Source organism: Alligator mississippiensis, chromosome 3 (genome assembly GCF_030867095.1).
Source record: "Alligator mississippiensis isolate rAllMis1 chromosome 3, rAllMis1, whole genome shotgun sequence".
In the NCBI taxonomy this organism is placed as follows: Eukaryota; Metazoa; Chordata; order Crocodylia; family Alligatoridae; genus Alligator; species Alligator mississippiensis.
In genome coordinates this window covers 66444553-66472244 of record NC_081826.1, presented here as the reverse complement: position 1 = coordinate 66472244, position 27692 = coordinate 66444553, and the positions used below count along the sequence as shown (strand labels likewise).

The 27692-nt window shown below is 44.0% G+C and overlaps 1 protein-coding gene across 1 annotated transcript; it reads right to left on the bottom strand.

The window, feature by feature from the left end:
• Positions 1 to 119: 119 nt before the first annotated feature.
• TTPA (alpha tocopherol transfer protein) lies at positions 120 to 27692 on the bottom strand. Its single transcript, XM_014606795.3, has 5 exons — positions 27464 to 27692; positions 8298 to 8451; positions 6297 to 6490; positions 4064 to 4174; positions 120 to 2352 (listed from the first exon to the last, which is right to left on the bottom strand). Exons 1-5 carry the CDS (start codon positions 27653 to 27655, stop codon positions 2176 to 2178), a joined length of 828 nt encoding a protein of 275 aa, XP_014462281.2. The 5' UTR covers positions 27656 to 27692; the 3' UTR covers positions 120 to 2175.

Sequence of the window (27692 nt, the reverse complement as noted above, 5' to 3'; positions counted from 1 at the left end):
ACAATGTACTTTTGTGATTAATAGGTCAAATATTAGAGAAGCTACTTGGAAAATGAATGCTTCTATAATTGGAAGATGATAATATCTGGGCATTTGAAGAAAAAAAAAGCCAGCACAGATCCCTTAGAAATGGTTTATTCTGTTTACTTTCTGAATATAGAGATATTAAAATATGTACAAAATTATAAAACATTGTGCATTATAGTGCATTTATAGTCAGTAGCAAAATTATATTTGTGTTGACATTTGATTATTGTTAAAAAAAGGCACTCCTGTTGCAATTTTAGTGGGAATAATATATGTGCAGACTGTTTTTTACTTTGCAGTTCAAGTCTCTTCATATCCATTCATCTTAATAATAGCCTTTCCACCCGTCTTACAAAATTCTCTAGCGACATCTGAGTAATTTGGGCTATATAATGGGTGAAAACATTAAAAAACATATTTGAATCCCAAGAACGTACTTACAGCTAACATTATGTTGACTGTGTTAAACATTCAGAGTACCATTTTACTCATAAACATTCAGTTTAAAAAAAAGGACACATTATTTCACTGGTCTGGTGCAAAAGAAAAGGTAACACTGCTCCACAAAATATGAAGCCAAATTTTGCCTTTATATAATATGTGAGGCCATGTGAAACAATTAGGGCTGTGAGTTTATAATTAACAAAAACGTTTACTTCTGCTAGGTAAAGCAAAAGCCATACAAAATGTTATCTTCACTGGAAAACTAAATTTTCAGTTAATTGGAAATGGCTTTCTGTGATTTCTTTCCAAAGCATTAATATTGAAGAAATATAATAACTATGGCCAGTAGCTTTTATTTCTCCACCATGAGGGAAAATCTACTTTGTTCCCTTTAACAGCCTGATTCTGTGAATTGCTAAGCACCCTTTATTTACATAGGCAGGCAAGGATCTTTGAATAGACGTAATATCTTTTATTAGACCAACTGAGCAGTTGGAAAAAAGTTCTTGGCTTTTGGGTGCACACACCCTTCTTCAGGCATAGGAAGTCTCTGCTGGTCTGAGACTCCAAGAAATGAGAGAAGCTAAAAGTGTGTCAGGATGTCAGTGAGAATGTAAATAGGTAGAAATTAGAAAGACAAAAGGTAAAGCAGAGAGAGGAGGGGGAAGAGAGCAGTGGGGGAAAAGGGCTGAAGGGAGGCATTACAGTGATAGAATACAAGGTAGAAAAGAGGTTGTTAGTGAAAAGGAAAACAGCAGGAGATCAGGAAAACAGGAATGAAAGGAAGTTAAAGGTATTTACTACTTCATAGGGAACTGCTCTATAAATTCCCCAAGAGATGATCTGTTAGAGGGAGAATCAGTCATCAGGTTTCAAATCTCAATTTATTTATACCTTCTGCTTTCTGATTTACATTGTCTTTTCACAGCATTTAAGTTGCATTTCCCCATTCTCCCTTCACAGTCTTAGGTTATCATCTCAAGTACTCCCACAGATAGGAGCTGCTCATTGCAGCGGATGGCACAGCAGTGTTCCACCACTGCAGACTAAACACCATCCAAACTGTGCAGGCCCAGCTGGGCAAACTGAATAAAAAACAGTTTCCCTGAGAATCAGTCCAAAAACCATCCCCTCTTGGCCCCCTTCAGTTAGACAAGAGCCCTGAGAAAAAAAAATCACTGCTTTGTATAATCCTGCATCCAAGCCAAACTGTTTTGCTCTAATCAGGATGGCTCTGCAGTTCTTGAAATCATTTGGCTCTTTATCTTAGCCCCTCATCAACTTGATGAGTCTTAATGCAAGAGCTAAACATATGGTCTATATTGAACCATTACAGATTAGTGCTCCATGAGGACATATCTAGAAAAATATTGATCTCTGCAATATCCTACATGTAGCATTATACAGCCTCTAGGCATATAATTTAATCTGTTACAAACAGTAGTGCATATTATCCCACTAAATGTGAAACTCATGAAACTTTTAGTCCAGAGATGTAAATACTTGATCTCTTCACGCTAACATAAGAATGCAGTCACTGGGGCATTACAGCTCCCAATGTCTTGTTTACAATCATTTCAAATTTACATGAAAGACGTCTGATTACATTTTTTTTCTGATTGCAGTTGAATGCAAGGAACTAACTGCTGCTCTCTATTTTAATCAGCAACCTAAAAACTGAGATGTTATTTTTGTATGGTTGGTTCACTGGGACACAAGAGAAATACTCTGAAGATACTCTGCGGATTCCATTATAAAGTCAGTCCACTCCTGAGCAAGGTCTTCAATGGAGACTTCCTCCCCTCCATATTCCTGTGGAAGAATGCTGGCTGGAAAGTGTTGAGTCAGGCTCTGTATGTAATTGCTGCCATGCATGTGTACCTGAAACCAGAAAGGTGGCTTGAAAATGGCTTTCTAGGCTTATCAGATACACATTTACTTCTGCTTGAATCCCATAGTATTGTGTGAAGATATTAAACAAGCCAAGAACCATTGGTGTGAGAAGTGAAACAAGCTAGTTTTCACAAAATGTTTTCACTGTTGTTCTTGTCAATAGCTATGCAACAAAATATTCAAAAGAAGTTCTCACTGTGTGAATATGCTGTGGCTGTCTCAGACTACCTCCTCTTTGAAATGCAATCCTGAGAGATGCTGAAATTTCAGGGAACTGTACTTTACATAGCTGCAAGCATAGCAACAAAACCTTGCTCTATGTGCTGTTTCTGCACTAATGTAATTATTTTCATTAGAGAAAGCCTTGTATATCCACATAATTAAAGTGTATGAAGACCAGCCTTAAAGGTCTGATCATGCACAAAAGTCTGATCATTTTGGATAGGCATCTGGCTGGGGTCATCTGACCCCAGCACTCTTTGCTGCCTAGGCAGGGGGTCGGACTCAATGATGTGTTGAGGTCCCTTCCAACCCCAGCATCTATGAATCTATGAATATGCAAACCAGTATGAAAGGTGGTTGGCCTAAGAGGATCAGATAGAAAGTATCACATTTTTAGAGATATTTAAGTGCTAAAAAAGGCAGATAGGCATCTAGTGGAATTTTCAGAAGTGCCTGGATACTTGATTCCAATGGAAATCAGATCCCTTGCTTCCAAGTGAATTCAGATGTTTTAACCTGTCATTACAGTAAAAAAAGCTTTCTTTTTGGTGATTTTTCCAACACTGGTTTACAGTATTTTGATGCCTCCCTCACTGCTCCCATTGCTTAAATGGCCAGCATCTGATTGTTAACATTTAACAAGAATTTTCTGCAGACAAAAATGGCACAACAACTTCCAGGAATAAAAGCATAATGAAGTGAACAGGTGGTTAACTGTCTTTTTGTCAACACTCCATGATTGGGAGCAAAGAGGGAGTGAGATAGCACCATCTGCTCCTCTTGAAGCCAGTCCTGCTGGCCTCTTCCCCAGACCACATGAGCCTGGGCTCACTTTAAGTGGTCTTATTGATCCCAAACTTCTTCTGTTCCACTTCATCAACTGTGGGCCTGCCTATGTTGGTCTTTCATCTGGGATATAGGTTGTAGCTGGGTTGGTTTAAGGACACAGGTTCTTTGGGTAAATCTGAAATCTTTTATTAGACCAACTCAAATAGTTGGAAAAATGATTTGCAAGCTTTTGGGTATAAATACCCTTTGTCAGGCTGAGGAAGCATCTGTAGTTGATATATGCTCTTCCTGGATGGAATGAATAGCTAAGAAGCCAGAGGCTGGTCTGCGCTATGCAGTGGTGTCTTCCACTATGTTTGCAGTACATGGAGCATAATGTTAGTGCTCAATGAATAACATTCACTAGAATTTAAAAGAAAGGATCAGAGACCAAGGCTCTAGTCCTACCTCTCCTGAAGGCTTGCTGTGTTCCTTATTATGAAAACTGTGATGATACCAACCTCTTGCCACTCTCAGATCATTAATATTATTTATACAGAATTTTTCTTCTACAAAAATCTCTGTCAAAATGGAAGTATAAATCTGACTTAAGCCATTCAGTGCTCAAGCACTAGTGACCCAGGTCCTCATGAAAGTTTGATGGCTGTAATTTTTTTGTGGAAGAAAAGAAATTTTTATGATTACTCACCCGTTCCTTTATTTTTTCAGTGAGGAAAGGTTTAATTAGACTGAAGACGGGGTGGAAAAATAAAGGCTCATTAATCAAGTGGATGCCACGAACCTTTAGTGGAAAGGAATCCTGTCAAAATAACAACAAAAAAAGAGAAATTATTAGGAAGATGGTTTTCTTATGGCCAAGTGCAGCCTAGTGCATAGGTTAGAGCACCTCCTCCCCCAACCTTGTTAACTCTTGCTTGGAGTACAGATTTCCCTCGCTTTATGCTGTACATGTTCTTGGAAAACGGCGTATAACTCAAATTCGCGCAAAGGGAACCCACTTTACAATGTAACAAATAGGAATACGTTCCAAGACCTTGATTGTTCTGACCCCCAGACCCATTTCTACCTCTTTTACAAGACAATTTTGGTACTCACCAACAGCACAGCTGAAGATAAGCTAGAGGGACGCTTAAAAGCCATAATGGGGATGGCGACTACAGAAACATGTTACAGAAAATGAGTGAGGAGTGCAGATCCACGCAGGAGATGATATTTTGGTGCGTGTCACTCCCGCAATGCACTGCACAAAGCAGCTGACTGCAGGCTTCCACCACATCCATCTCATAAGAGTGAATTTACCTCGCATATAATGAATTTTTGGTATAAAAAGGTCATCGCATGAGAGTGAATTCGCACATACAGAACCTGCATAAAGCGAAGGGAAACCTGTATTTACCGTTTACAATTTGTTGCTTTTAAACTTCAGAAAAAGGAAGCCTAAACTAATTCCTCTAATTGCACTGGGAGGAAATCACTGCAGTAAGAAGGAACATGATTTGCTTTATCATTAGATCTGGCCTTTCCACAAGCTTCCAGTTCTGTGCAATGCAGAATGTATGACAAAGGTATCCAAAAGCCAGGCAGCCAGCAGCTTTCCTTGGCAACTCACATGACAAATTCTGAAAGAAGGTCCTCTGTTAGGGCTGAGGGGAAGATTTGCCTAAAATGAACTATTTATTTTCAAAACAGTGAGTCAAAAGAGTTTAAAGTAGCTTTTTAGAGCATCAAGAAAGAATCTTTTCTTTAAAAAACAATCAAAATGAACGTGGAGAAACACTTAGAATCAAATATAAATCACTGAAATTTACTTACAAAAATTGTTTTTATGACACAATTTTGGAAAAATTCTGGTCGTAAGGGGAGTCTTGCCTGAGTCATGAGGTGAATTTGTTTTACCCTTGTGAGAACTGAAAAATTTAGCTGCCATATAACCTCCATAATATAAAATGTTAATTGTATTAAAAATTAATTAGAGTGCCACAGCTGAAAGGAAATATGGCTAGTGTTCAAAGATACTTTATCTGGATCAGAGCAGGGGTGTCGCACCCACAGACCAGCCCTGCACTCCAGATCTAGTGCATGTCATGGAGCAGCTGGAGTGGGCAGTGTGTGCAGCCCAGTCTTGCTCCGGTTGCTCCAGGGCTGTGCTGCATGGCCCTGGACCTGCCACTATGGGACTGTAGTGCCCTGGAGCCGCAGAGTGATCACTGAGTGCAGCATGGCCCTGCAGTGGCAGGCAGTCACTACGGTGCTGTGCTGCACATAGTGGCTGCTCAACCAGGGCTCTGGAGTGCAAGCAGGTACACAGGGCATCCAGCCTGTCCTGCATGGTGCCTGTGGGTCACTAAGACCCACAGGAAGCACCAGCGGCTGGATGATACAGCTCAATGGGCTGTATCTTTAAGACACCTTTGGAATAGAGGAAGAGCAGCCTGCTTTCAAACCCTGCTTCACTGCTACAGCTCTGCTGACTACAAGTTTCTTCCCTCTCACCAAAGTCAACTTACAATAGCAGTCACAAATGTTTTCCCCATCAGTTTTACAGTAACTTTTCTTCTCTTGTGATTTTGAACTGATGTGCTCTTATCTAGATTAAAAATCAAACTTGCTAAATGCAACTGTTTTCAGGAACTTTTTAACAATGGGATAAAAATCACACCTCATAGTACCCTTCAAAGGATCTGGTGGCATTCAAGGTGCCCCATCACCCTTGTTAAGAGTCACTGCCTAAAGAGGGTATGGCGATAAAAAGGACCTTAACTTCCAAGCAAGAACAGAAGAAAAGTCTCCATGAAAAATATTAGCCTGAAGAGCACAGTTGTTTTGTTCCTTCAAGCTGCATGATCTCTGCAAGGTTTTAATCACAAGGAATTTTTGCCATCTTTGGCAATAAAGCAAGTAGAAAGAAGTATCAAGCCTACTGTGACCACGGCAGCAATCCTCCTGGCCACTGTCGGACAGATTTGAAATGCATGAGCAAATCGCCACCCTTGAAGATCAAAAATTGCCTTGACTCCATTCCTCTGTGTCTCTGTCTCCTTTACGATGAGCTCTGATGTAATAAGACTTACGCGAAACACATCATATGCTGTAAACATCTTGGGATCCCATTGTCCTAAATAGCAAATAGGTTGCATTGCATTACCAAATGGATATTGTGTCAAGACACAATTCCGCTTGCAACAGCTTTTAATTAGTTCCTCAAGTACAAAAAATAAAAGTAAACTGCATACAGAGTGTATGTGTCATTTTCTTTCCCTTTGAGACTTCTCAGATCCTGCGACAGATAATTTTGTCTGTTCAGAAGTCATGGTACCTCTGGTCTGGCTCACCTTTCATCTTCTGCTCTGCCTGGTCACTCAGACTCTCAGCAGTCAATTTTTCCTAAGAAGAGAGAGCCTGTTTCGAAACTTAACAAAATGTTTGCTTTGAGAATTATCTAGTTTGTCAATGAAAGTAAAAATCTTATTGGGAAGAACCTCACCAAACTCCTCAGTACAGCATCTAGAAATAAAATGACTAGAGTTACCCTTGACGAATTAACATGTTAAAACTACAACTTGCCTTGTCTATACTAAGATTTGAACAAGTTGGCCAACACATTAAAAATACACTTCTTTTCTTAGTGAAGATAAGTCTTGCATTACTGGTCTCTCTTTAGCACTTAGTGTGTCTCTGATCCTTGACTAGGGTTTCTAAGATCTCCTGTAAGAGAAGTAAACAACAATAACAGTAATGGTGGGGTGATATTAAATACAATAGTTAAAAAGGCAGACAGCAATTTAACACTGACTCACACACAAGTTTAACAGGAAGTGAATAACACTTTATCCAATTGTTTTGAATATGATACCTTTAAGTGGCTGAAGAGCAAACATTTAAAAATGTTTGTGGCACTTAAGTGCTTCCAGAATCTGTCAAATGAGTTTTTCAATTCAGGGGTATAGGTTGTAGCTGTGTTGGTCTAGGGACATAGACAGACAAGGTTCTTTGGGTAAATCCAATATCTTTTATTAAACCAATTCAAATAGTTGGAAAAATTCTTCTTTGCAAGCTTTTGGGTACAGGTACCCTTTGTCGGGCTGAAGAAGTGCCCGCAGTTGGTCTGTGCTCTTCCTGGATGGAATTATAAAGAAGCCAGAGGTTGGTATGCATGTGAGAAAGCCAATCAGTGAAAATCCAAATTGAAGTAGTCAGTAGGTGAGAGGCAGATAGGTGGGGGAGAAACTTGAGACCCTATGTTTTTAGTTTCTGCTTTGTTATGTCATTGACATCATTATCTGTTGAGCGTCTTCAGCAGCTTTTCTGGCAGTTCAGAAAATACTATTTGAGACTACCATCCAATAGATCAAGGGCCCTCAGAATGTTCCTGATACTGCGTACCAAGACAATTTGGATGTTTCCAAATAGTTTTTAAAATCCCTTGGATATCTGCTTGCCATTGGAATCCTCACTAGATACCCAAGTAGCTACACACACCCACACAATATTATGGAAATATTGGATTTCCCGTTTAACCTTACCCCTTTTCTAACCTTTGCCACTGAAGTTGGCCTTGAATCCAACTGGAAATTGTTTTCATTTAGCCGTTGAGCATAAAGACCAGTCTATACACAAAAATTATACCCCTTTAACTATACAAAGTTATGGTTAAAACAGTACAGATCCTACTTGTCCCAGCCTGACTTCAATATGGACACAGTTATATTGGTATGAAAGTGTTTATTGCAGTACTCCCTATAAGGCAGGGAAAATAACTAATACAGTATAGTAGAGTACTAAATTATATAGTGATATAACTAGCAGTTGTACCAGTAAAACTATCACAATAGAAAAATTTCAACCCTGATAAAAATGTTTATACTGGTAGTAACACCAAAGTGTAAGAAAGCCCTATGCTATAATAAATGGCTGTTACTTACCAATCCTATAAATCAGAACTCTGCTGCCATGTGGGTCTCTCGATCGCAGAACTCCATGGTAACCAGCACGCAGGAGATTGAGAATAGAAGATGGCTGTAAATCTGCAGTTATTTCTGGGCATTCAGCTCTCCACTTGTGATAGTTCTTCAATAACTGTAGGAAAAAGAAATGCTCTGACCAATGAACATCAAGGTAACTGGGAAGCAAAGTATAAGGATACAGAAAAAGTGTCTTGGACCAGTGAGTCACAGCTATATGATTAAAACTTCTATCATTTCAATGCTTATATTATTTTTACTTTAAATAAAAGAATCTTAAGCGGAGAGAAACTACCAAACTGGGTCACACTGGGTCCAGAATTCTGTCTTTTAACAGTAGACTGGAATCACTATGTCAGGGGAAGATGTTACAAACCGTACTGTAGACTTATGGAATGATCCATAGGGAAAGTTTCTCCTTTACTTCCCATCAGAGGTTACCTTATGCTCTAAAAAAACAGGCATGTGTGGCGTTAGATACTTTAAAAATATTATTTTAACAGTGGATATTTTTATCATCCATATCAGTGTCCAGACCTTTGTAATCCTGATCAGTCTGGGTTTCAGTAATACTTTGTGCCAATGATCTCTCTGGTTTGCTAATATATAGAGTTACTGTCATCTTAAAGTTTAGATTTGCTGCCTTTCTGTCTCCTTGACTGTGCCCCTCTATACTATTCTTTATTTTGTTTATTTTCACCATGCCGTCATTTAAGCAGTCATGTAACAAGGATGGGGTAAGAGGAGCACTAGCCCTAGGCGCCAACTTAGACAGGGTGCCAGGTTGACCCTCTCCCTCTTAGAAGTCTTTCCTGTGGCAGGCACAGAGCTGAGCAGGTGCAGAGAGAAGGGGCAGCACCATGCTCAGTAGAATGATGCTTTGCCATGGGAACTGCAACCTTGACCCCAGGGCTAGGGGGTAAATGGGGCACCAGGAACAGCTCTTGAGAGCTGGCCCTACTGCCTGTGCTTCAGTGGCACATTTTGCTAGGAGACAAGCAACAGCAATAGCGACTGCTGCTCAAGTGAAAAGAGCCCTGTAGGTAATACACCCTTCCCTCACTGTCCAGTAGTAAGCACATTCCTTCCCCCCCATCCATTCAGTGCTCAGAGCAGGGTAAGAGCTTCCTACACCTCTGCATAGATGTCATCTTTCTAAAGTATACAGCTCCAATCCCGTCACTCTTCACATAAAAGGTTTTCCATGATTCTAAGAATACTTTTGTTCTTGTTTTTATCTATTTCAGATATTCCCCTATAAGCTTTTTCAAATTGTGACCAGAATATAGCACAATATCCAGTGTGTACTTCTGATTTCTCTTGTACAATGGTATTTTTAGCATGATTAAACATTTTCCAGCCTATTTCCTATATATCTGTCTGGCTTTCTCTTTTTTTCCTCTTAATTGCCATTATATCTTTGTAGTTCACTCATCTAGGTACTTTCTACAATAAATTATGCAGAGGGCAGGGTAGAGTGGTACCTAAAGCCCCTCTACATGTTATACTATTATGTTATTTCCTCATTAACTGTGCAATAAATTTAGACTGATGCAGGGGGTGCCCAGGATTGGGTTCCCCTATACCAGCAATGAGACACGATGGGCTCTAATGCGCAATGCCACAATCATGCCTCTTGCCACACGTGCCTGGCGTGGCAGGAAACACGATTATGTGGATCACACATTAGATCTGAGCATGCTTTTATCTTCATGTGCAGAGGAGGCCTTAGAGACAAACTGGTCCAGATGGGCATGAGCTTTTGTAGGCAACAATCTACTTCGTAAGATGGTATCTTTGAACATAAGTACTGCCATTTACTGGATCAGACCATAGGTCCATCTTCCCCAGTATCTTGTGTTACACAGTGGCAGAGAGTGGATGCTGGAAGGGAGAGTGAACAGGGTGTGACCACATCTTTTTCCACTATTCCTCCCTCACTGGCAGCCTCCAACGTTTAAGATCTAGGAAGTTCTGACTCAGAGGCTGTACCCCTAATTCCCATGCTCAATAGTTACTGATGCACCTTTCCTCCAAAAATTTTTTCCAATTCCATTTTGAATCTGGATAAACTGTCAGCTTCCACAGCATTTGGTGGCAATGAGTTTCACACTTGAATTACATGCTGTGTGAAAAAACTTCCTTTTGTTAGTTTTAAACTTACTACCTACTAGTTTTATTTTATGATCCCTAGTTCTTGTATTCTATGAGAGAGTGAAAAATAAATCTTTATTGACTTTCTCTTCTCCATTTAGTATTTGTAAACCCTTATCATGGCCCCCCTCAAGTGTCTCTTTTCTAAACTGAATAGGGCTAACCTCTTTAGTCTTGCCTCTTTTGGAAGCCCCTCTATATCACTAATCGTCCTTATTACCCTTCTCTGGACCTTCCCTTGTTCTTCTATATCCTTTTTGAGGTGTGGAGACCAGAGTTCGAAACAATATTCAAGGTGTGGATGCACCATGGATTGATAAAGAGGCATGATGATGCTTTCCATTTTTGTTACAATTCACTTCTTAATAATCCCTAACATTTTGTTTGCCTTTGTGATGGCTGCTGAGTGAGCACTGAGCTGATGTTTTTAGCATACTGTCCATAATGATTCCCAGAGCTCTTTCCTGTGTGGTAACAACTAATGTAGAGCATTAGTGTAGGTATAGTTTAGGATATTTTTGCCCATGTGCATCACTTTACATTTATCTACATTGAATTTCATCTGCCATTTAGTTGTCCATTCACTCAAAAGTACCAGATCCTTCTGTAATACCTTACAGTCTACTGCCTTGGTCTTTACCACTTTGAATAATTTTGTCTTCAACACTAATTTGGTGAATTAGCTATTCATCCCCTTTTCCCAGATCATTTATGAATATGTTAAAGAGCATTTAACCTAACACAGATCCCTGGGAGGACCCTACTGTTTACCTCTTTCCAACCTGAAAACTGACCATTTATACTTTCACCTTGTTTTCTATCTTTAAGCCAATTTCTAATCCATGAGAGGACCTTTGCTGTAATTCTGATTACCTAATTTCCTTAAGTGCCTCTGCTGGAGGACCTTGTCAAAGACTTTTTGGAAGTCCAGATATATTATGTCAACCAGATCACCCTGGTCCACCTGCTTATTGACACCCCCAAATAACTCAAGTAGGCCCCCTCAAAGACTCCAAAGAACCCCCAAAGAATTCAAGAGGCATGAATCTTTAAGATGCTACCCTGCCCTGCCTTCTGTCTGACTTTAGACGAATATACCTGGTTTTTAATGGGGTGTAGTTTAGTGCTTGATCAGGGAACCATAATATGCCAGTAGCTTCTGCTCAAGATTAGTAGAAACAGACTTTTACCTTAAATACCCTCACTATTATTTATCTTGACATTTGTTTCAGAGGCTTCTTGAACACGGAAGGGACACACACATTTTATAAGAGGAATTCTTCTCCCAAATGCATCAAGCTGTCTTATTGCACAATTCTCTCACACACCCGCATGAGAAACTTATTAAATCTACTACCATCATAACAGCTGCGAACAATCAGAATATCCACAGCACATTTGAAAGACATAAAGGTTTTCTCCCAGTCACATCATCAAGTAATGATGTAACGGATGCCTCTCCTTTCTTTAACTGCTGATAAGCAGGGGTCCTAGTTTTCTGTGGGGAAAAAAAAGTGAAGAAATCTGTTCAAAAAACACAAAAATCTGCATTTTTCTACAACCTACTGAAAGTGCAGTGGCATCCCACAGTGTGTGGCACTATTCCTACTCTCTTTTATTTTTTGTTGCAGTTTTTGTTTCCCAGCCAACCAGCAGTGACACCTCCTTCCACCTCTTCCCTTCTACTCCTCCCCCATTGCCGATTGGCTTTTGGCAGATGGTGGGAAAATGCAGATTCTGTGTTTTTCTGTGGCAAACAGAAAACTAGGATCCCTGCTGATAAGACACCGGCTTTTAGAAAGCAGAAGTAATGGAAGTCTCCCTTTAAAGAATCAACAAAAATCCTGTCTGTTGTACACTGTTTTTCAGAAGGAGGTTGTTGCAGGGCACCTCGGTACCCCTGCTCCTAGAAAGGAGGAACTGCCAGGGAGCAAGGGAGCGCGCCCTGGCCTGACATGACGAGCCCAGCTGAGGCTGGCTCAGGTAATGAGCGCAGCTGTGGGTTGCCGGAGCAACCAAGCGGAGCCAGCTGCCTGTAGGGGGCAGGGCCTGGCCCTTATAAAGCTCAGGGCTGAGGCCAGGCTGGGAGTTCTCTGCCAGCAGCTGGAGAGGCAGGAGCTCCCTCGGCCGAGATATGGGAAGGAGCCTAAGTCGCAAGTACCACTCATGATAGCCCTGGAGGCTTGAGCTATGATAATGAGTTATGGCCAGGCGGCTTGTGGTTATGTTACAGCCTAGGGGCTTGTGGTTTTGCTTTGTGTTTGTGTTATTACACCCGGAGGCTTGGGCGAGGCTGTAGGGGTTGGAGGAGGCCTCAATTACTCGCACGCCAGTGCGTGAGCAGCTGGCGGCGAGGAGCGTGGCCAGTGGGTCGCGGGCACAACCCGTAGGTTGCGGACGGGGACCGAGACCCCGGATTGCGTGTGGGGGAGCATAGCCCCTGTATAGCGCCAGGGAAGGCGCAGCTCGCACGCCACTGCGCGAGCAGCTGGCGGCGAGGAGCGCGGCCAGTGGGTCGCAGGAGCAACCCGTAGGTTGCGGACGGGGACCAAGACCCCGGATTGTGTGTGGGGGAACATAGCCCCCGGCCCCAGGAAAGGGGCGGTATTACTGAGTAGCCCAGTGCGGGCACGGCGAGCCCCAGAGAGGGGGGAACACCCTTGTACAGTATTGAGTAGCCCAGTGTGGGCGTGGTGAGCACCAGAGAGGGGGAACGCCATTGTGTATTATTGAGTAGCCCAGTGTGGGCGTGGCGAGCACCAGAGAGGGGGAACGCCATTGTGTATTATCGAGTAGCCCAGTGTGGGTGCGGCGAGCCCCAGAGAGGGGGAACGTCATTGTGCTTTGCTGAGTAGCCCAGTGTGGGCGCACGGGCATAGCAAGCCTGGCCGCAGGCTAGTGTGGCAATACCCCTCAGACCAAGGCAGGGCGCTGCGGTTGCCCCTGAGAAGACAGGGAGTAGCAGCGCAGTGAGCCAGAGTCAGGGAGGGTATCCGTGCGGTTGGCCCATAGGACCGGAGGCCCGCTAGAGTCCCGGAGCGGAACCACACTGGCAGGGGAGGCCCAGAGTGGGCCAGACGAGAGTCCCAGCAAGAGGCTGGGCGTGAGAGAGGGAGCCCAGGGTGGGCCACAGTAGAGAGACAGACCGGACAACGTCTATTACATCTGCGAGGCTTGGGGTGTGGTATTAGGGGCTGGTAGGAGCCACGCATAGCCCATAAGGCTAGGGCGCTTGGGTAGCGCCCATTGTACGGGGAGACCCATGAGGGGTCCAGGAGCTGACAGGCCCGAGGAAACACAAGGCAGCCTCCCTATTATATATTCCATCAAGACGTGGCAGGCGAGAATGGAGGGTGCCCTCGGGCCGGAGTAGCGCAGTGAGAGGGCCTCAAGTTTGTATAGCATTATGCACTACCACTGCTGAAAAATAAAAAGGGCTCTGCGTGCAGCTGGAATCTGCTGTGGATCTGAGTAAGAGGTCATTAAATTGTGCTACCTTTGGGTTACTTCCTGCTGGAGAACAAGAAAATATCGATAATTCCATGAAGAATAATCATGGAGAATTAAGCTGACGATGCAGTAGTTCCAATTTCTGAATGCACTGCATTTTTTTCCTATTTAAGGAATGATTATTTCAATAATATATTACATAAATAGAACATATTCATATTAAGATTAACTATTTTAATAATCAAGGCTTTAATTGCTGTTGTGAAAATAGCTCTGTGGTGTACAGCAGGTATTGATTGTATTGAGCTGTTAGTGCCTGCCACTTTAAGAGCTGAGCTGAGCAGCCAGCAGGTGCTTGATTGCAGTGGCCATTTTAGATCTCTGGCCACCTATATAAACAGAGCAGTTCCCTGTTGGCAGGCCAGGCAGAAACATTGTCTGTCTGCAACATCCTGAAGGTAAGGGCAGGAGCTGTAGGGGATGTTTGGAGGCTCTTGCTCCTGGACATGGCCTAAAACTGCACCCTGCCAGGAGTGGGTGGCCTGGTGGGGCTCTCAGTGGTACAGGAGCCCCCAGGAAATACCAGGCCAGTTACCACCCCAGTGAATGGTGGGTCGGGGCACCTTAACCCCAGCCCTCACCTTTGGGTGGGTCATTTATCATCAGAAGTAGTTGGGGCCTAGGCATGGCTGAGGCCACCTGATCCCACCAGGGAGGGAAGCCCCGTGGCCCCAGTGAGTGGGCAGCCCCAGTGAGGGGCGGTGTAGAGCCCCAGTGAGGGGAAAAACCAGAGGGCTGGCATCCCAGTATGTATGAGTATATAGAGTTGTCCTAAAAAGAGCCAGGGCAAGCTTACATGCGGTCAGGTAATTGGCTAGCCACTACCCCAGTGAGGGTCACAGGAGAGGCCCAAAAGACAGTATGTCTGCCACCCAAGGTATGACCTAGCTAAAACTTATAGTCTATGGGGCCTGCTCCAAGAGGGAGCAAGGCAGTACAAGTTGTCAATGTGTGAAAAAGACCCTGTGAGAGGGGGTGGAGTGTGTGAGGCCCTAGTGAGAGGAGGGTGATATGAATGTGTGTGACTGAGGCCTGACAACGAGGCCTGTGCTTGGTCCGGCTGTAAGCCGGGAGCACTGCCATCTGGATGCCATCTGCGAGGCTTGGGCTGTGGTGTAGGGGAGGAACAGAGCTGCAGATAGTCCCTCCTGGTATCGGGACAAGAATAGGCAGCCTTCTGGCATCGGGGCAAGAATGGGCAGCCTCCTGCCTTAATTAACAACTTAATTGATTAACAACAAGGCATGGCAGGAAAGACAGGTGAGTGGCGTGCCCAAAAACAGGTGGGGAAACTAGCACTGTGGCTAGCCAGACACTTTGCCACAAGAAGTGATTTGCAAAAAAAAAGATTTTTTTTTTTTTTTTTTTAACATTTTGTTGGTCTAATAAAAGATACCACCTCTGTCCACAAGCCCTGATTTCTTTAGGAACAGTATGAGACTTAAAAAGGGCACAGTTTGAGAAGCACTTTTTAGATAACCTAATTGTTCAGTTAAAAGAGGTATTATAAAATGTGATATTCTTTTAAGAAACAGTTTCTTCTCAGGAGCAAATTTATGTTAGGAAAGGTAGGATATGACTAGTCAAAACCCAGGTGTAGGAAAAAAATGATCTGTTTGATCACCTTCTAAATAATACAGGACTTTTTATGACTGCCTTTTTAAAGCCAAAACAACCATACAAAGCTATAACAAGCAGTATTAATCTCTCATTTTCATGAATATTAAAAATTCTCCTAGTTGGAGACACCAGTGATAGTCTATATCCTGTAGTTAGTGATGTGTGAGAACAGAGAATCTGAGTAAGAGATTATTGTCTTCTATATTTACCAGAATTTTCCACCTCTGAATTTGTGGTACTAGTAAGCACTCTAAAGAGCAGATTTTGAATACTTTCTGCCCCCCCCATGCTAAAATGTATCTTAAAAAGAAAATCAAAACCACAATAACACTTATTACACTTATTAAAACAAAGGATTAGTGTTTAAAAAGCTGGCCTCAATTTTTCATGTAAATATTTCACAGGAAACATTATCTTTACTTGGACATATGAGAACTAAGCATTTAAATATCTACAGCAGTGATTCTTATCCAGGGTGCAAGGACAACCTAGAGTGCCTTGGGAGCCTTTAAACCAGGGGGTGCCATTCTATCTTACTACAGTTAGGTGTGCAAACATGACTTGCAAGATAAACCAACACTTTTCAAATAAGAATCCACAGTGTTAATCCGTTCTGACCTATTGTGGGCTTTCTAAATTCTCTGCAACAGAAGAATTGCTTTAGTATTTTTCTATAATAAAAAAAACAAACAAAAATCCCCTATCAAAAACATAGAAAAAAAGGAAGAACTGGGATTTTCAAAGGGATGTCTCGAGTCTAGTGAGGAGTGCCTCAAGCCTAAAAAGTTAAGAATCATTGATCTATGGCCTCAACCCTATAGACCAGGTGAGACATTACTCTTACTGCATGATAAGCATGCAGAAAGCACTCTACTGCCATAACTGAACAGATAGGGCACCTAGAGCACTGTAAAAATGGTGGATCCCATTCTGAGAACCTTGGATGGATGTGGTATCCGAGTACAGTGGTGTATGTTAAAGAGCCGTATCGAACATGTGTACCAGATCCCATTGCGACTCATGTTAGGTCACACTGCGCTGGCAACCCATGGGACTTTGCAGCACCCTTCTCATCCCCAGGATAGAGCTCTAACCTCAGCTAGAGTTCATCTGCTCTACCCAAGCCCTGGGCTGGGCTGGCCTGCCCCTAGGCTGTCATGGACAAGAGTCAGTGAAGCCTCTGTCCCCAGTCCTGTGTCCTCTCTCAGGTTAGCATAGAGCCATCCACACAAACAAAACTGCTTATTGCTGAATTTCTCTTATTGCATACTGTCATGGGTGAAGCTGAACAAATGCTGAATGTGGTTCAGCTGCTAAGAGAAAAGTCATTGCTCAAAGAAATTAGGGCTGCTTCTGCTCACAGTTGACCTGTCTTAAGAACTGATTCATCTGCACTGATTTTGGGAATGGGCAATTTCCCTAATGGATGTGAGGCTTTGGACAAAAAAAAAATGTGTTTAAAGCTTGGCTACTTAATATGGCTCAGAGTGGCATCATAAGTTTGGTGATGAAAATGCCCTCTAACCCATGCCTCTACCAAGGTACTTAATAGTTCTGTAGTAGTAGCAAATTGTATTGTGCTTTTCAAATACTGTTACAGATTCCCTGGTGTAGATAGGAGCCCCAACTCCTATACTATAAAAAATGTACTTGAACATGCCCAAATGTACATCAGCACACCTATACATACTAATGTGTAGCATCACTATTTTCCAACTTGTCTGGAGAAACCAAATGTATGTGTAAAATGTAGGTTATTATGAGAAGTATTTACGCTGACTGTGATCAATACATGACAGAGGACCAGAAACACATGAGACCAGCTCACAGACCTGAAGTCCCAGAAACCTTGGATGCATTCAATAGTCCATAGAGAAGCAGAGAGTATTTCTCTGTTTCATGTCTTAAAGCCAATTTCTAATAATTCTGTTCACAGAATTGGTTTGGAACAATGTGCACTGGATAGAAAGCTGTTTCAGACAGTCTGTTACAGGCAGTCCTCGGACTTACAACACAATTGGTTCCTAAAAACCGTGTCTTAAGTTAAATGTTGCAACTCGGAACCAATTTTCTCATAAGAAACAATATTATAAATGGGTGATTGGTTCCTGAACCAAGGCCCAATACCCTATTTTCACCAAAAATACCCCAGAATTTTGCGCTCGATCACTTATAGATGAGTAATATAGCTACATTAATATATTTATATTGTAAATAGCAATCATATCAATTTGAAAGGACTTCTTTGAGGTGACCTTGCTGGACTTCTTGAAGGGCTCTTGGTTGGACTTTTTGAAGGGTTCTTGGCTGGAGTCTTCTCAGAAGTCTTGGCTGCAGGTTCTTCTGGAGTCTTGTCTGCTTTCTTAAAGTGTCCAAGGAAGTTTGGACAGATGTTCTCCAGGGAGATGAGCGATGCAGCAAACTTGTTCACTGGCATGGCATTGCATCAGATCAAGCATTTTAAGCTGAAATTGGCGTTGTAATGTTGAAATAGGGAGTCAATTTATAAACGTTGTGAGTGCGAAACGCTGTAACTTAAAATGTTGTAAGTTGAGGACTGCCTGTACAGCAGTTTAGGTATGCTGCTGGGAGTCCCATAGATAGATGCAAAGACCTCGGAACTTTTTCTGTCATGCTGTTTGTTGTATTAGTTACCATGCTATTGTAGACACTTTTCCTGGCTATATGAATAATAATATCCAATAGTCTTGCTGGCCTTAATATGTCTAGAGCCACGCAGCAATCCAACAAAAACCTTTTGGGACACGGTGTCTATGGTGTTCCCCTTAGGAAACACCAGATATCCTTCAATGGGAGGAAAGGAATTTTTCCCTACCTTCCCAATCTGCTGCCTGCAAAAAAAGCAATGACTTTATATTCCCTTCTGAACCCAGGAGATTCCCTAATGTACAGCATTTAGGAAGCCAATAAATATACAAGAACACCCTCCTGAAGCCCTTGTGTCTTTGTAATGGCTCTAGTTCCCAGCTCTCCCCTGAAACTCCCCTCCTCCTCCATTTATGTTGGTACCAAGGACTGTCAGACTGTGAACTGAACCAATGAAAAGAGACATTCAGATTTTGGTTAAATTTTCCACCTATGGCTGCAGGATGAGGCAACATGTGCTCACCCAAGCTAGACCTCCATCAAGCTCATCCCACATGTAGGAAATTGGAAGCACTGAGAATTGGACACTTCTTACAGTTTTATTTCCTCGGCTTTAAAATTCCTTTGCTAGATCTCACCTTCTTAGCAGCAAAGTTTAGAGATCTCTCCACTGGCGCTTCTGAACCACAATGATAATCTCTGTTGTTAATTTTGTTCTCAATACCCATTCATTTTTAGCAAGTAGAAATGCAGCCTGTTCAGACACTAGTAGTTGCCAACAAGGACACAATGTTTGTTTCTCTGTGTTCCCGTCTTAAAAGCAGTCTGTCAAGGTGAATAACATTATATGTGCCCACTTGACTTACACTGTCTGCAAACCAATGTTTTCCATTTTACAGAAGGCTGTATCCCACAATCTGCATAGAGGAACTGGATATCTAATGTGACTGCTAATCACACAGTGACCTGAAGCACTAGTTGCCATCCTGGCCTCCTTGTGAAATATCCATCTAAGTGAAATAACAGAAGTCCAAGGCTATTTTTTCTTGTTTGTAACAGCAGCCAATCTCAAAAATCCTAGGTACAGGTTTCTTTGGTCAGGCAGACTGTTGCACACAATTTTATTCAAATCATGGCCAGCTGCAAGACATAAGCTGGTAGGGGAGGGAAGAGGAAGGGTTTTCTGTCTCTGCACCAGGCTCAGCAATGGGCCACCCTCATCTGTGGGCTGTACCTCCTCAACCCCGTCACAAACCCCATGGACCAGATACAGAGACCAGAAGAACCCCCAGTGTGTGGGCACAGACCCAAGGAACCCCAGGGCCAGACACCCTACCACCTGGACTTTAGCATGGCTCTCATGCAAGCAGAAGCTGGGTGGCAGGGGCCAAGAAATTGGCATAGGACCTGCATGGAGCCAACCCTGTGGCCTCTGCAACTTGGGCACTGCTAGCAGGTGCCTGGCCCATGGGCACCTGGCATGCTATAAGGTTTCTTCCCGCTTCAGGACCACATGGGGCATAGCCAGCTGCCTCCACGATGAAGGTCAAGAACCCTTGAAATTTACAGCCCGGATGGGATGTGGGGCATTGCCAGAATCACAGGATGTCTGCTGGAAATCTCTGGAAATTTTAAGGTTGTGGAGGTCCTTCCATCCATCCACCCTTCCACCCACCCCCACGTAGCCAGACCCTCACCCACCTATGGATGCCAAGACCCCACATGTTAGTAGATAGTTATTTTCAATCCCTGTTAGCGAGTTGCGGGGAGGGGAAAGACTGTTTGTTGACAGTTATATCAGTAATGGTTTATTTTTTCCAGAGTGAATAGACACATAGAGAAAGCAGTTAAGTCAAGGGGCTTATGTATAACAAATGGAACAAGACACAGAACAGGAAGAAGTAAGGAAAGAAACACAAGGCAGACTTACCCAAAGCTTTGAAAGTAAGGGGAACTTTGAACTCAAATGAAAAAAAGAGCAAAAGGAAATCAATGTAGGGAGAAAATGAAACTGTACTCAATTATTTGGCAAAGACTGTAAACAAGCAACTTAGTCTTCATAAGGTATTCTAACACACAGAAACAGAAGTTTCACCTTGACATAATATCCTTAGTTAACTAAATTAAGAGATGCCCAGTTCCTTCTACATGCCATGAAGTTTGGAGATTGACTGAAGATGACGAAAAATGAGCAACTGAAATTTGGCTTTAATGATCATCCTCTCAGTGGCTTATTGCTGTCAACATAAAATAATGAATAGGGAGCTGTGAAGAGGATATACCTGCCCAAAAGAAACACTACTATTGTGGGAACAGTATCTCAGTACACAGCATGGTTGTTATCTGCTATTTTTTTTTGGTAAATTTAGAAAACTGCCTGACATGGCAGCAGTTATAAGATTACCCTAAAAACCTAGCAGTGAAGAATGACAATTTTAATAATTTTGTGGTTGGTTCAATGAGCATTTAGGATTAAAACTGGATGTGTTATGTTATTTTTCAGGATCTAACAATCAGTAATTAATAGAACAGATGTCATAATCTATAACAGTATTAATACCTTTGCTCATTCTTCATGCACAGAATAATTACAGGAGAGGATTTAATAATAGGAATCTAAAGCAGGGGTATCAAACTCAACTTGAATGGAGGGCCACATTCCCTCTGTCTCTGGTGCCCACAGACTACACCCAGCTCTCATGTTTGCAGCTCCAGTAACACCGCAGTGTGCATATGTGTGTGTGTCCTTATGCCACCACAGCCAGAGGCTGGGATCTGTCCCTGGTGGCAGGGCTTCCTACAACAGCAGCCTGCACCTGAAAAAGTTACACTTGTCAAGCGTTAAGCATGAAGAAAGCACTCTAAAATCATGTTCATGGCACACAGAATGCTGTAAAAATGGCAGATTCTGCTCTAAATTAACCCGGGACGGATGTGATATCAGACAAAAGTGCTTTAGGTTAGAATGCTTTATCGAACTTCTGTACCACATCTCATCATAAGTCAAGCTAGGTCATATTCCGCTGGCATCCCGTGCGTTTCACTGGGCTCGACCACTCCCTCCCCTTGCACAGAGGCGCATTGGAACTTTACTCACTTGGCTGCTCCAAGCTGTCATCCAAATGCTGGGAGAGGGGGAGAGAGAGGGAAGAGTGTCTAGATCTTTTTATTTTTCTAGCATTATACAGTGCCCCTGCTCCACAGATGGAAATATCAGGCCCCTCGGCACGTAGCAACAGCAAGATAGGGCAGGACAGCTAGAGCAAGCAAGTGGTGGCTGCAATCTGCTATGCCCTGTGTGCATGGGGCTTGGAGGGGCCATGGCATGCTGCTGCCACTGCTGCTGGGCGGGGGGAGGGGTGTGTGTGTGTGTGTGTGTGTGTGTGTGTGTGTGTCCAGCCTGGCCCCAAGTGATTCTGTCCTGAACTCCTCCCCTCCCCACCCCTGATCCATGACAGGGACAGGTGTCCCAAGTCCCTATGTTCCCATCACAGCTTCAGGAAGGTGCCTGTGCCCAGCCTGCACCTGCTGGCACTCGGCAGATGCCCCCCACGCAACCCTTGGACCCCAGCCCCTGAGCATCCCCAGCACAACCTGGTGGTCCCTTCCAGCCCTGCTTCTCTCTGAATCTCTGTGATTCCTGTCACTGACAAAGTAACGTGGGCGGGAAGGGCATGGGAGAGAATGCTAGTGCTCTCCAGGGACAGCTTGACCCTGGTTGTGCTCGGGAAGCCTGCAGGGCATGCTGGGAGGTCTTTGAGAGCCCCCCTCCCCACCCCGCCAGCTGCTGACCTCAGCCAATGCAGACTCCAAGCTCCTCTGCAGGCAGACACTGCACGTCTGTTCTGTTCAATCCTGGCCTGATCTAGAACGCTTTGAGTAAAGCATGATACTTAAAGCACTTCTACCTCGGACTTATTGAATGTCTGTATTTAGCCCCAGTGACAGCAAAAACAGTGGTAGTTCCACCAGCAGTATGGACAGAAGCCCTGCCACCACAGCCAGAGCCAGAGCAAAAGTGTGGCCTGGATGATCCAGGTCGGTAGAACAGATCCGGTCTGGATCTAAAGCACTGAACACTCAGAACTACCAACTCAGCCACATTCTAGCCTTGATCCTACAAACGCTATGACTAATCCTGTTAAATCCCATGGGATTACTTATGCGCACAAAGTCAAGTGTGTATGTAGGAGTGGAGCTTGAGGCTATGCATCAACTTCTAGCACTATATCAAATCAAAATCATTTATGCCTCCAAAAGTTCCACATTCTAAGCAACACCTTTGTACATAGTTCAAAGTCTAGACTTTGGAAACTATGATAGGGCATAAAGGATGCCCTCATGTAACCCCACAGTTGGTCTTTGTAACAAACAAACACCAGTATGTTTGCTTTGTATGGGCATCATACCAATTATTGTGAGGCAATTCCATGAGAGAGTAATCTCCTAAAATATGCACTCAGCTAAAGCCAGATTTGCAATGTGCACTGAGATGTACAAAGGCACTGTTCCAATTCCTTCACTCCACATCTTTCAAATGAAGGGCTGCCTCCAAATCATGGCAAAATGTTTTTATGCTTGCTTTTCCAGAGCTCAGCTCAGCTCACAGTGCAAGTCTATTTGAAGCAAATCACGCCCATATCCAGCCAGTATTGGAGATGTGTATCTCTGGGGTGAGAGGCAGAGGAAAGACTAAGGGGAGAAAAGAGTCTGTCTGTGAAAAAGGAAATAGTTGGAAATCAGGAAGACAGGAATGAGAGAAGCTAAAAGGGTGGCAAGATGTCAGCGAGAATGTAAATAGGTAGAAATCAGAAAGACAAAAATGTGGCTCTACCCACTCTCCAGGCCCATCCCATTTTTGAGTATGGAGAAATGTTGCTCTCTACCACAAAAATGAAGTCAACGACAAATCAGAATACTGTGGTAGCTGGTCCACGAGGAGGAGTGGGTACCTACTACTCTGGCTGGGGTCCCTGGTTCCTGTTTGATAGTGTATCGTTTCTATGACAGTGCAAGGCCATGGAGCAAAGACTCCATAGTATGCCCTATTTTAACCCTAGACTGTAGGCAGGTGGGAGATAATGCTTTTTGCAGTGCTCGTACCAATCCCTGCTTGCATCTCCCTCAGGGCACAGAGAGATTTGTTGCTGCACAGGTGTGTGGAGTGGAGACAATGACGCTGTGATTCCCTTCTCAATAAGGTGAACACTATGCAGGTATCTCTCTCTCTCTGAAGCTTCTTGAAATAAAACCTTATTTGTGCATTCAAGCCTAATTGCCCATTCAGTGACCTGGCTGCAGTTAATCTTTTCTGTCAAAGGACTTCTCTGTTCACTCAAAAGGAAGACAAATCTTTGCCAATATTCCATTTGGACTGAGTTAACCCTTTCCTACTGTATGTACTTTTACACTTGCAATCCTTTGCAGGAAGGCAATCAGTTAACTTTGTGCTTTTGGAATCCATGTTTAAGTTTCATGTCTTATGTATACACTCCCACTCACTTTCCATGAGTTTTCATTTCTTTCTCTGTTTCTTAATCGCCATGCAGAAATTACATAAGAAGCAAGTGTCATGAGACTAATTACAGGGGAAGGCAATTCTTTTGGGTGGAGAACCACTTATTGAGTTTTGGCAAACCATTGAGGGCCACATGACAGGCAGCCAGGGCAGATAAATATTAATTTTCTAAATTTTTTAGCGGCCCTGGAGAACAAATAGAATGGCCTGGCAGGCTGCATCCAGCCTGCAGGCCACATTTTGCCTACTCCTGTACTAGGAAAACCTCTGGATTTGTTTTTAAATCTCCAATTCTTCCTTCTTTTTGGTCAAATAAATGCCTTGTTTCTGGGTTTTCGTCAGTTAAAAAAATAGCAGCATCCCAGGTCTTATAAGCCCACTCTATACTAGCTGTGAACACATCATTTGGAAGAAAAAATTGATATAAGATTTTGTCTCCAATGGGTTGTTATAAGACGTGATTAAAAATATACTACCTTGCTACTGTCTAGCTGATCATCTTTCCTTTAGTAGCAGTTCTGTGTTGGGCTACGACCAGATTTTCAGAGGTGCTAACAGTGAAGGAGTGGGACAGGTTTGTGCTGAATTGTGACTAAGGCTGTATGAATAATTTATTAATCACTTTGGTGGCCAAGGTACCATGCTAGGTCAACCATGCACCAAGGCTACGGGCAGAAGTTACACATAAATGGCTTTAAGTGATCAGAAACTGGTTTAAATCTGTAACAGAACAGAAGTTCAGTGTATGTAAACCCATTTTGAAGTGGCTGAAACTGGCTTAAGATAAACCTGGTTGAATGAACATAGTATCAGATTTTACTGATTTAGGTCAAACCAGTTTACAAAACTTCTGTCCAAGACTCCTTCCTGGTTCAAGTTAAATCACAGTCCCCCAGTATCTCAGGATGCTTTGCAGCCCTGGGCTGGGCTGTGCTGTCTGCTCCAGGGAGCAGGGTTGGCCCTGTCTCTCTGCTCTATAGTGAGGGCTGGCTGACAAGGGGGTGGGAAACCCAGCTGGGGACTGCAACCAGGGGTGGGCAGTCCCTGACAGACCTTTCCCCACTGGAACGGGGGGGGGGGGGCGGGGGGGACTCATGGGTTTAAATCTCCACCTCTCTCACCGGCACAGGACCCCAGCCAGGGTCTTCTTGGCAGGGTTGTGACAGCCCCTGCCAGGCATTCCCTGCTCATCACTGGGGCACAGGGGGCAGGGGCATGAGGTGAGGTACAGGGCAGGGGGGAAAAGTGTGGGAGGGACTGCCCCTCCAGGCAAGCCCTGGATAGGGTCCAGGTTTAAACCCCCTTCCCCAGCTCAGTGAGCTGGCCCTGGGCCGGGGCATGGCCATGCCTCCTATCTCCACTTGAGCGGGGCATGGGGGGGTAGACAACAGCCTGAGAGGGACTGTCCCCCCCAGGCAAAACTAGCTGGAGGGTTGGCTGGGCAGGGCAGTCCCTCACAGGCTTTCCTACCCCACGCCCAGCCCCCTCTGCTCCAGCAGCAAGCGTGGAATTGCCTGGCAGCAGCTGCCCCCCTCTCCCCCTTGAGCATGGAGTGGGGTAGGGCAGAAGACTGGGGAGGTAACCGGCACTACCCCCCAGCTCAGGTCTGCCTGGATGGGGGTCTGATGCAGGCCACGGTGGGGAGTTTAGCATGCCCCTTCCCCTGGCCTCAGCATGTTAACCCTGAGCTAGGGCCTGCAAAGCCTGAATCAATTCAGCCTTGGGCTTTTTGACTATCTGTACTTAGACCAAATACTGAAAAGGTACTAACATCTAGCTGAATGAGTGTAACTAAGAAGTCAATCTATAATATTCCACTTTGTCTCTTGACTGCTTATCCCAATACTGAGGTTGACTGAATTTGTTATACAGAGTGGTGACAGCAGCTTAAATTGGGGACTGTACCAAAAGGGGACAAAGACTGCTTGAGATGAGGTGCTTCTTGGGATGCAGATGGAGGTAGCATTGACAACCATATACAAGAACAACAAGCTAGTAAAAGGAAGGAGACATATCAGTCACATATACTGACATGAGCTTAGTCCCACTTTGCAGGAGGAGATTACCCTAAGGTGTGCATCTTATTTTGCAGTGATCTCTAACTTTCTAGGACTTTTGAAGACTAAAGTGACTGTGGTTATTCGGTTTTTTGCTCAACCTGTTTTCTTCACCTTCTTGCCACACTGCTTCCAAAGCAGTTAATCTAGAAGCAAGAGCATTGACCACCCGCTACTAGATGCAACTCTGGACAGGAATCAATCTAAACCATGACGTGGTTAGGAGATCCGAGGTGCTGGCTTCGGAGAAACTGAACTGTGTAGTGCCATGGCCCAATGAGGGATGCAAGCTTCTCTTGAAGCTTATGCCTGGGAGCACACACTGTTCTAGATTAAGACACTAACAAAGATGGGAGGGAAATCTAAATATACAGAAATAAAAAAAAAAAAAAAAAAATCAAAGAGATGAGTTTTGTTGCTCATCGGTGCTAATTCGCCCATATAACATCCAATTAAAGCATTGCACATATGCAAAGCAGGAGAGTAAACATTACCCTAAGAGTCGTAAATAAACTTTACCCTAAGAGTCTTAAACAAACAGTGGCTACTTTAATACTTGTCATTTTTTTAAATACTGAAGAAGCTTTTAAAATCAGCCTCTTGGTAAGAATGTTTACTAATATTTTTATATTGTAAAATGATATTTCTTTGCCTTTCATGAAGGAGACCCATACAGCAGGAAACAGGTGAAACTTCAGATAAGTATAATGCGTTAAAAAAATTAACAAACTTAGAAAGAGAATACTTTTCTCCAGTGTTGTTGAATTATAGTAATTCAAATGCTTTCATAGCAACAATAGGAGGGGAAACCCAACAAGAGCATGATTTTCACCTTTAAAGGTATCTGTGATTTGCTTCCTGACTTAAGTAGTTGAATCTTGACTCCTCACACTCTGCTCCAGTCAGTAAGATCACACCAAGTTCATAGGAATACTTTGCGCTTCCATGGCATCACCCAGAAGATTGCCTTGGGTATTATCCAGCTCTCTGCTCCACACCCTTAGCTACCAAAGTAGCTGCCCAGTGTCTAAGCTGGACAGTTTCTCTACCCTGCTGTACTGGGTTTATCAGGTTGCCAAGGTCTGATCTGGCCAAGTCTTGTCAGCAGGCTGAACTTTACATCTGGGAACAGTCTGGTGGACTTGAGCGGGTTCCCGGTGGCCAACAGGCGGGTCTGGGGAGAGAGAGTCAGGTGTCTTGATTCCAGTGTTGCCAATGCTCGTGATTTTTGGCATTGTTCTTAAAGTCTACTCTTAGGGAATGTGAAATCTTAACTCTTATTTCTCTCACTCTCTCTGTCTCTTGAGAGATAGAGAGATGGATAGAAAGATAGATATAGAGATGTGTATCGCTATAGAGAGCTACAGACCTCTAGACCGATAGATATAGGGGGATGGAAGAGTAAGGTTTTCACATTCCCGAAGGGCAGACTGTAAGAACAAGCCAGCAGTCATGAGCTGGCAACACTGTGACTCTTTCTGGAGCAGCGGCGGCGAGATGCAGAGGCACGTGTGTCCTTACCTGGGTGCTGGCTGGCACCTCTCAGCCCAGCCCAGCCCAGCCCCTGCGGGGCCCGGCCTCCGTCCCAGCCCCGGGGAGGGAGTCCAGCAGGGACGCAGGATGTGCGCGCCCCTCGCCCCATGCGGCCCGGCCGCCCTTACCCTCCAGGCCAGCTCCAGGTTGAAGTCGCGGGCCCGCAGGAACCTGAGTAGGAAGGAGTCGCTGAGAGGCAGCGGCCAGGGCTGGCTGCGGTCCGCCTCGGCTCTGCCCCTCAGCTCCGCCGCGGCAGCTCGCACCGCGGGCGCCTCGTCGGGCAGCGCGGGGACGCTGCGCTGCGCCCGGTCCTCGGACATGCCGCCGCTCGGCGCCCCCGGCCCCGCACAACAGCCG